The 10,937-nt window shown below is 34.4% G+C and overlaps 1 protein-coding gene and 1 pseudogene across 1 annotated transcript in view; both read right to left on the minus strand.

Annotated features, from left to right (window-relative positions):
* Window positions 1–10,937, minus strand: part of PRIM2 (DNA primase subunit 2) — a 244,155-nt gene that overhangs the window by 104,266 nt on the left and 128,952 nt on the right. Inside the window, exon 8 of the mRNA XM_006926414.3 lies at window positions 1,405–1,472. Coding sequence (XP_006926476.1) covers window positions 1,405–1,472 — 68 coding nt within the window. The remainder of the gene's footprint in view (window positions 1–1,404; window positions 1,473–10,937) is intronic.
* Window positions 5,461–5,579, minus strand: LOC112474798 (annotated as a pseudogene).

Here is a 10,937-nt window from a genome sequence, read left to right on the forward strand (position 1 = left end):
CCACTCCAAAAAACATTTATAAAGCGGTTAAAAAGCATCTGTCTGGGAAGGAATTTCTGGAGGGAAAGGTAGGAAAGGAAGAAAAAGGGGAGAAGGGAGGGAAGGGAGGAGAAAAAATAAAGAATACTAAAAGATGCTGGAAATTGGTACCCATCCAAGTTTTGAATTGAAAAGTGATATCTAAAGTTTTACAAGAATAAAAAGAAACCATAAAGGAAAACACTACGGATGCTTGGCTACATAAAACTTGAAAATGTAGGTACACTAGATAATGTAACAATCAAAACTTCCAGAAAAAAAATGTTTGTAACAAATACAATGAAGTAGTTACTATCCTTTATATCTAAAGTACTTAAGATCAAATAAAATCAGGGAATGTCATCAATAAATGGGCAAAGACACAGATAGTTAATCCATACCAAACTAAGAATAGATAATAAAATGTTTTAAAATCATTCTTAATAATAGTAAATGAAATGCACATGATCCCAAGAGTGGCTCTACGATTAACTATTAAAATAGCAACTGTTTTGGCTGCCCATCCTTTTCAGGGTACGGTAACATGGTCAACCTTGTACAACATGAAAATATAAGAAGAATAAGGTTTTTGAAAAAAATATATATACTTAATCTTTAAAACAGTTCATACGCTTTGACAAGGTAAATGCACTTCTGAAAATCTATGCTTCTAAGGAAATAATCAGAAAATACAGATATTTACCTATGGCATTTCTTATACTAGTGGAAAGAACTAGAAATAGTCTAAAAGTTCCCCAAAGAGAAATAAATACACTATAGTATATCCATTCAAGAAAAAATCATGTAGTCACTAAAAATTATGTTTTAGAGAGATTCTAATAACAGAAAAAAGCCTTACAACATTTATTTTAAAATGAAAACATAGTAAATTATATAAAAATACAATTTCAACAGTTTTAATACACAATAAAAGGAAGTATTCTGAGTAGTACTGAGTTTTCCCTTTTGCTTTTCCGGTATTTTCTACGTTTTTTTAAATAAAGATACATTATTTTTTTATTTAGGAAACAAATCCCATCTATTTCTTCTACCTGTCCATAAAATGTGGGGGGACCCCAAAGTATGCCTTTGTATTTAAGTAAATAACTCATTCTTCGAGATCTTTCTGTAGTCATTCATCTCTACTCATTTTAACTTAAACTTATCAACTTGTTCCATACACTTTAATTGAATTAAAAGAGCTTCCTTTAGTAACCTAAAGTCAAGTATATGTTGTATTAAGAACTTCGACTTAAATCATCAAATTAAGCAAGAAAAAAACTTGAAGGTTTTAGTACCTGAAAGGGTTTTAACCACTTTAATATGCTTTACCCACTTAAATGCACTTGAATTTATAAGCAAAACGAGGCTGTGCTGTCATATTACCTGAGGTGGTTAAGCAGAGGCTGAAGTCTCTCATCGGCCTGCACAGTAGGCAAGGACCTGGCTGTTAACTAAAAGCAGAGAATAGGGTTAATAAAACAGCAAAGGCCAAATACTGAACATGAATACATCTGAATATGCAAAATGGGGATAAGGGAGCAGGAAGAGTATTTAAAATGTAAAGACATTTTATTTTTCTTTTTTAAATAAAAGAATTATATAGAAAGCTGATACATTATGTGATTAAAGCTAACTACATGTTCTGAAGTTTACAGGGTATATCACTGAGTTTACAAGTAAAGAAAGAGGAGGCAAAACAAAGAATACCAACTGAGTTCATGAAAAAGCCTCTAGTTATGAAAATATTATCTTTGTAAGTAAAAATGGAAAAAATTCTAAATTAATAGCAACTAATCTTGCAGCACTGAAATCCGGGATGATGAAAAACTGGAGAGAGGGACTTTCATTTATAGCTAAGCCACTGTGAAATTGGCTACATGCAGAAACACACACACACACACACACACACACACACACACAACCATGCATTCCTTCATTTTGGCAACCATGTTACCATAAAAAATTAAGAATACTTTTTAAACATACAAAAGCAACTCAAAGTATTTAATATTGAAATATGACACCAAATTGATTGAGGAAAGAAAACATAAGAGCCAAAGTCTTATTCTTAAATACTAGGCATCAGGCTCACAGTACTATCATAAAAATGTGAGCCTCTGATATATTTTATTGCAATGATAGTAATTATATCTCTATGTATCTATTTTTCTCTCTGTTCTTAAGAAAAAGTCCTTTTGTGCTTTTGATAAAAACTAAAACTAAAAAAACTAAAAACATTCATCCAAAGTGATTTCCTCTGGATTCAATTATGTCAAAATAGTTCCTGTATTCTACTAATAAATCATTTGACAATTCACAAAACAGAACTTCCCTTAAGACAAGCAACAAACTTAAAGATATCCTTTGGTTTTATAAAGGGTGTCTATCCTCTCTATTTCATACATTAATTAAAATTTTCTAAAACTGGAAAACATATATTTAATTCATAAAACTATCCCCTTTAAAACATCTAATAAATACAATTATATTTCTGAAAAAACACTGACCAAAATGCCATACATGAAGTCGTTTTATTAAGTCATATCTAATAACAAAGATATATCCCCATTTTGTATGTCAACACAAGTCAACAAAGTTATAGACTAATTAAAAATACAATATTGAGACAATTAGCCTGCTGTGATTTTAGCACAACCAAAAGATTCTCAGTATCCCTAAGAAATGTTAACTCTAGTATTTCATGACATATAAAATGTTACCAAGGTTTTACAAACAGACACACACACACACATTTTAATACATCCTATATCTGTTAATGTCAAATCCCTTTACAAAATGTCATTTTTGTTGTTTAAGAGATTTCATCTCAGAACCAAAGCTGTGCTCTAAAAAGATTAAAATAATTTATCTAGATATTTCCAAAGTCAATTTTCTGAAAACAGATGGAGCAGACAGACTGGGCTTTTTCCGTTACTTCTGTCAATCTACATAGCATGTTTTCTAATCAAACCATCTTTTCTAAATGAAAGCAAATGAACAAAAACACCTCGGTAACAGCAAACTACTTATAAATGTCTGTTCATTCCCAAAGGAAATATTTCTCAACTCACTATCTTAATCTCAGCCTTCATTTCCTCTTCCTAAACTATTAATACAACATCTCCATTTCACAGTTTCAGCCTCCATTCTTGCCTCTTGCCTAATTTATTCTTCACACCAAGGCCAGAGTGAAATTTTCAAAATAAATGTTTACCACTCCCCTAATTAAAACCATTTAAGAATTCCCTTAGGCTCTCAGGCTAAAGTTATTATACCTGCTCTATTAACAGAAATTCTCTTTTAGAGGCACGTTGCTGAAACACTGGGCACAGGAAGAGTGTGACTGACTATACTTCTGCCAGCTCCACGAGACACAAGGGAGCATATCAGGTAGAAATTAGCCATAGCTCCAGTTTCTGGAACACATATGCTCAACAATTTGATTCCTTTCCCACCCCTTTCCCACACCCACAATTTATTTCAAGTTTGAATACTGACAAGATTTCCTAAACCATGGATCAGAATTTCTAAAGCATTGGCTCTGAGTAAAATTATGTCAAGGAAGATTTTGAGTTTTACAAAGGTTTGGCTTTCAACTTTTAAAACAATTAGCATTTTCAGAAAGAGCCCGTATCTCTTCATGTTAAGGAGATGAGGTAATAAAAGTAGTATTCCAAAGCTCTTTAAAGTTGCAAAGCTAACAGGATGTAAACTTCATTTTAGGAACTTCTGGCTCCATCATAGCTTCAGAAATTTCTGTCTGAGCCCAAGTAGTTACCACTTCATCCAGTGGACTATGAGGGGCACTGCATCCCTAGCACTTGCAACATAACAGATAATTAATAAGTATTTACTGAATGTGTGACAAATCCGAAAACATGCAACTATGTAATTCTAGTCATTGATAAAAACAAAAGAGTATCTACATTTCATACTTCAAGCATTTCAAATTCCTGCTTTGAGTAAAACTAAATCTAAATCAAAACTAAATCACTAATTGTCAGCCTTCCAAGAAAGCAATATACTATCAAAACAAGAATTTTCAGCATTAAGAACTTTCCTCTACAATCCAAAATGAATAACTGTCTAATTTAAATAGACTGCTCATTTGCTTTTCTAAAACAACAATATCCTTGACATGTAAATAATCAAGAATGAAAGAGAAAGAAGATCTATCACAGTTTACATATGTGAAGCCTAAATGGGCTGTTTGAGTTAGGGCTGTTTCATGGGAGCCACAATAAAAGTTGGCATAATTTATAGTTCATTTCTTATTGCTGAGAGGTCAGAGGTGAGCTTTTAAGATGTCTTTTCATTATTAAGAATATATCTAGCACACTGAATTAACTAATGCAAGTTTTGTGCTGTTTTAGACAAGTACTACAGATTACTAATTCTTAAACAACTCTCATTTTAAAGATTAGTATCATTGAGTAAATCTTGCATTTTTCCATATATTTGGGTAAAAAAAATAAAAAATAATGCATTTGCCAACTAATAATTCTCCTTTTATTGCCAATAAATATCACAGATTCAAAAGTACCAAAAAAAAAAAAAAAAGAGTCTCGAGGTGTTTGGTCCAACCCTGTCATATGACTCTTGATGAAACTGGGTTCTTCAGACCATAAGCAGATAGTTGCTGGCACCTGAGATCAGAACCCACACAGTACAGGGCACTTTTCACTGCCACAATGATTCAAAGCACTCCACAATTCACAGGTAAACCATTCAGAGGCTTCTGCCTGATCCCAGTATGCTTCTGTCATTTCTTATTCCCTTCTCTTTTTAAAACAGGACAACGGTCTTCAAGATTCACAAACCCATGGACATTCAGTCTTGAAGATTCCCAAATTTTTGCACTGAAGGTTCCTTGACAACATTTGGGGTTTGGTTCAAATGAAACCCCCTCCCAGGAGCCTTGGGCCTTCCCTAACCACCTTAGGTAAAAAAGTAGCATCCGTTCTGCAAGTATTCTATCACTCAGGTCTCTCACAACATTTTTCATTACCTGATATTATCTTATTTATTAGATTGTTCACTTGGGTCTATCTCTCCCCACAAGAATATAAACTCCATCAGGGCAGGAACCTTTTCTGTCTTGCCCACCACTTTTCCCCCACTGCCACAAACAGCATGTGGTGCAGCATGCAGTAGGCACTTATAAATATAGTGAAGTAAATGAAAGTTTTACCTCTCTCAAATATTTCCAAAAAAAAAAGTACGAGTTTAGAAAAATCTGCCGTAGACACTGACCCTTTTAAAGGTCTTGCATTTCTAAAGTTTATATGACCTATCAACTAGAGGGGCCACACACATTTCTCTTTTCCTATCTAGCTAAATGAAACATCTTAAGTATCTTTTTTTTTAGGCAACCCTTGGTTGACTTCACAGATTGCAAGGACCTTGTCAGTTTACAATCTCTATTTTTTTATTTTTTTACGCCTACAGCACCTGGGCTTCCTAGGTGGTCTCCCATCCAAGTACTAACCAGGCCCGATCCTGCTTAGTTTCCGAGATCAGAAGTGATTGGGCTTGTTCAGGGTGGCATGGCCATAGATTTATTCTTAAGCATTTGAAAGAAGGGCAAATGCTCTATCACTCAATGCAGCTTAAACTATGGCTTCCTGGTTCAAAGGAAACAAGTAGCCCAAAACAGTCCAAAACTCAAATTATGGTTACACTATAACATGCACTACCAAAAAAGTAATCACGGTATAATTCCTTCTAATCTATGTCTTTTTGCTTTTAGTACATTTGGGGGTAGGGGTGGGGGGGAATCATTAAATGATAGCTACAAATAAAGCAGAAATATCAGATAAATATATATTTTTCCAAGATTACTAAAAACTTAAAATATACATCAAAATTCAAAGTCTTTTATAGTAAAAAAAAAAAACAAAACTCTGGCATGACTGAAGCTACTTCAAAATTTATAAGAAGTGAATAAGGAACAGTGTAAACTCTATTAAATAAGATTCATTTATAAGATGTAATGAAACATCCTTTGTCATTTATATAACAATGCTAAAATTAAAATGCTGTGTTAAACACTTTTCAAGATATTACTGTAAAATAAATGGGTTGTGTATCTGGTTAGTTATTTTGGGTGTCCAAGATATTGATCTCAAAATACTGCCACCCCAAAGGGACAAAGTTTTAAGAACACTGAAATCCTAATAGCAATTAGAAGATTAACCTACTCAAGGATGGTAAAACCTGGATAGAAAGCATGCTGGGTTCTCATATCTTTTTAAGAGTAAAGTAAACACAGATAATATTTTATTCTTAAGACTTTCCACTTAAATTAAATCGACATGGAAAAAGTTATTATTAGAATTACGATCCTGGAGGTAAGTACATGGGTGCTTGTCATATTCTTTTACATTCATTTGTGTTTGAAGTAGTTCAAGATTTTACATTCATTTGTGTTTGAAGTAGTTCAAGTAGGCTGATTTTCTGGTGGGGTGAAGAATGGCTGGGAGAAGGGAGATCCTGGGATCCAAAATGAAGAACCAAATTATGGCAGAGGCAGTAGCAATAGAAAGGAAAACGTAAATGTGAGATATGAAGGAGATATACCCTACATAACTTCAGGCCTAACACAGAAGGAGAAGGGAGGACATCCAAGCGGGTAGACTGTTATATCAACTGCAAAACAGTGACTATAGATGAGAAGGTTGGGGAGAGAAAAGGAAATTATTAGTTATAAACATGGTGAATTTGAGGTCCTTTGACTATCCAATAGGCAACTGAAAATTACATGGATCTAGAGCCCAGGAAAGGATATGGAGCTAAAGATTTATATTTTGGCGTTATCAGCAAAATAAAGTAGCAAGTAAGGCAATGGACCGGCTAAAAAAATCCCAGGGATTATACATAGAGCAGAGATATCCAATTTATCATTCACTAGTGTTAGCTTATTAGGGTAGTATGTTGTGAGTTTGTTCCAAGCCACATCTAGGAAAGAGAATTAGAAGATTAGAAATCTCTGCCAGGTATGTGCTATCCCTAGTGTGGGTGAGATAATAAAGAGAAATAAAGAATTTTGCCAAAAGACTACTTAAAGGTTTTATAACACTGATTTGAAGCAACTACAGATTTATTAGACTACAAGCAGCAGCTCCTTTAACTCTTTTGTTACACAACTGAAATAAATGAATTTCACTCTGTGGAAAAAAAAAAAATGTTCCCTGAGGAAAGCACTCTGTCTCCAGCTATGAAGCTGACCGTTGCTCTTAAAATCCTAAAGGAGATTGTGCTGTCAGCCAGTTGCTATTTTGAAACCGAATTTTTTTAAAGGGGCCTGTAAAAGGAAAAAAATATTTTCATAATTTCCTTCTTCAAATGACAGGCACAAAGTGAGGGAACAAGAATATACAAAGAGGTAACTACATCAGTAAATACAGTAAAAGGTTCTTAAAGAGTCAACAGACATTTTGAAAACAAAGGTAACTCAATGGTTGAAGATGAAGACCAGGAGGATAGCTTCATTTAAAAATAATAAATCCCTTCTCTCTGAACTACTCACCCAACACTGGCTAAATTAAAAGACATAAAAACGACAGGAAAACAATGCTCACTTGGAAAATATTGCCCAATTTTGTTCTCTGGTGTTTTTACCCTCCACCACTCACTTTAGCTTCCTAACAAAACTCAAGAGGAATGACAATATGTACTAATATCAAAGTTGTACCTTAACAGAAATCCAAGCTAGGTAATCAGTACAAGTTAGACCTTCTTTTCATACAATCGTGTTCTACTCAAAGCAGCAGAACAGTACTCTCTTCCAGTGATATCAAGGCAGTGGCATTTATATACATTTACAAATGACAAAGAGACCACATTTAGGGGGGTCTCGTTCTGGCTTGATTTTTTATTTTTCATTTTTAATTGAATTATTTTTTAGAGCAGTTTTAGGTTCACGGCAAAATTGAGAGGACAATACAGAGAGTTCCTACATACCCTCTGCCCCACACATACCTAGCCTCTACCATTATCAACATTCCCTACGAAAATGGTACATTCATTATAATTGATGAATCTACACTGACACCTCTTTATCACCCAAAGTCCATAGTTTACCTTAGAGTTCACTCCTGGTGGTGTACATTCTATCGGTTTGGAGAAATGTATAATGGTATGTGTCCACTCCTGTAGTATTGTACAGAACAGTTTCACTGCCCTAAAAATCCTCTTTGCTCTACCTCTTCATGCCTTCCTCCCCACTAATTCCTGGCAACCACTGATCTTTTTACTGTTTCCATAGTTCTGCCTTTTCTAGAAGGTCATATAGTTGGACGCACTGTGTGAAGCCTTTTCAGATTGGCTTCTTTCACTTAGTAATATGTATTTATGATTCCTCTATGTCTTCAAGATTTGATAGCTCATTTCTTTTTAGCTTCCCGTCATCTGGATGTACCACAATGTATTTATCCATTCACCACTGAAGGACATCTTGGATACTTCCAAGTTCTGGCAGTTATAAAGCTGCTATAAACATGCATGTACAGGTTTTTGTGTGTACACAAGTATCCACTAAGTGTTTTTTTTAAATGAAAAACAAAAGAGAATGTCTTTCAAAATGTCTTCACATTCTCCTCATTTCATATAGGATTTGAGATGGTGCCTGCTATACCTTACCACTTCCCAAGAGTAACAACTCGAAATCCAGAATACCAACTCTTTACTACTATATTGAAGATGCGGAGATTATCTTATGAATATATTCTAAGAGACACACAATTTATAGGTTGAGAAAATAATTTTTGAAACTAAAAGGCAACAATTTATTTGAGCAGAGATCTTGTAGTAAAAAAAAAAAAAAAAAGATATCACTCTGGAGAGAACAGGTTGTTCTACAGAGCTATCACTTTTATTACTGAGACCAAGGCAGATGTCAAGTAAAATTAACTTTTACAAGCAGCTGCTCTCTTAATGTCGTTGATTTTTAACAACAGAAAATCCTGTGTTTTTAACCGCATTTTCTTATAATAGCAACAATCCCAATTACAAATCTCAAACTGTGAGAATCCACATTATATTCCCCCTTGCTCCTGGAAACAAACTTGTTCCCCGGTTTCATGTTCTCTCTTGGCGGGCTGAGAAGCTGTTCGTCACTAATCCTAACAGGCTAGTGCTTAGATGCTCACAGCATCTCCTGGTTTTCATAGTGCTCTTGCACACATTATCTCATTTGATCTTCCTAACAGTGGTGGTTTCATCACTACAATGCTTTGGTACATGGAAATTTCTCTATCAGCTGGCCACAAACACGATTTTCAATATGTAGACTCTAAAAACCAACCAACGACCTTGTCAAGCAGAACGCATAGATTCCATTTGAGCTCTAAACATGCCCAAGTAGTTTAATTTCCAAAGAATATTAAACAGTGCAGAGTTAACAAGATATTTCCAGTTCAGGGGTCCGGATGATATGAAGAACTGAGAGAGTAAACCTGGGAATAGTGCAAACAGACATCCCATTGCTGATTTTTGATCATGAAACCTATGATGTGAAAAGAAGCTTGTTATTCAAAGGCTAATCTAAGCACCTTACTGATGCTCTACATCATTTAGAAATGTAAAACAATTGCTTGAACAAGAAAAAAAGGTATTAAGAGATATGCAGTGATAAATGTACGCGGATCGCTGAATTTTCTCCCTTAGAATAAAACACCCATAAAATCATTTTACTTCTAGAATACCCTGTTAATTTTGGTTCAAAGTTCTTAAGCTACTATAGCAAGCAGCTTTACAATTAGACTTTGCATTAGCAAAACAAAGATCTGGCAAGTAAAATTCAACATGTTTTGTCTTTCATGTTGGCACCCAAGAGATTAAATTGTCAACATTTCGATTGTCCTCTTAAAGGATTGCTCTTGTAGAGCTGAAATAAGAGCAGCAGCAATACAGCTAGCATTCCTCATCTTTTTACTACATGCAGGGCATTCTACTGAGAGTTCTATATAGACTCTAATCCTCATAATATCCCTAAAAGTGATATTATCCCCAGGGCTTCGCAAACTATTCAGCCAAAGGTACCTTGAACATCCGAATAGAGTGAAAAGGTAACCTTTGTGCCTAAGCAACAACTTCTTTAGTCTTATCTATTTATCTTAAAAATTAACTCAAAATTTGCATGTGATTCTACAACACGTTCTTCTTGGTCTCACTATAAAAATAATGCTTAATTATTTTACCATTGGGTAAAACAGTGCCATTACTCTCCTACATGTACTTTATGTAGTCCCTAGCATACATAGTTCCATATATTTGGGCCATCCTATAGCTTTAGAAAACACGTTGCCACTTTTTCACTCTTTACAGCTCCACTGAAAGAAATCCTCAATGGTACATTTGGGACTGAGGAGTTGGCTGAGGTGGTTCTGGGCCTTGCTAGGTTTCACTGACCATGTCCTGTGCCGTTTCATATGGCTACCACAATTAGAGACAGCGCTGACATTTGTTTCAGCCATAAATTTTTATATGCAAAGATTTAAAAAATCATTTAAATTCCTGGATTTTTTCATTCATTTAATAAATTTGTGAGGCAATAACTGAAGTCCTAAAGTTTCTTATTCATTACCATGTTTTCATTCATCATTTTTGTCTCCCAAAACACCTATATCACATTTACCTACATTTACGTTTGTCATTTTCCTATTTAAAGAAATAATACTTATCTGGGTTTTCCAGAACCAAACTGTTTCTTTAGTGTTTGTTGCAAGCATGAATCTTGAGCAAAATCTTATTATGTGGAAGTTTCTCATAAAGCTTCCTAAATATGCACATAAATTCTACTATGTGCGCTGGAGTTGCCAACCGTATCTATAGGCTTCTAGTAAATGTTTAAAAGACTGCCCAGACAGAATAGTGGCTTTCATAGTACATGTTATTTATCTTCTTTAAGTAGCATA

This window comes from Pteropus alecto, unplaced genomic scaffold (assembly GCF_000325575.1).
Source record: "Pteropus alecto unplaced genomic scaffold, ASM32557v1 scaffold7, whole genome shotgun sequence".
Classification (NCBI taxonomy): domain Eukaryota; kingdom Metazoa; phylum Chordata; class Mammalia; order Chiroptera; family Pteropodidae; genus Pteropus; species Pteropus alecto.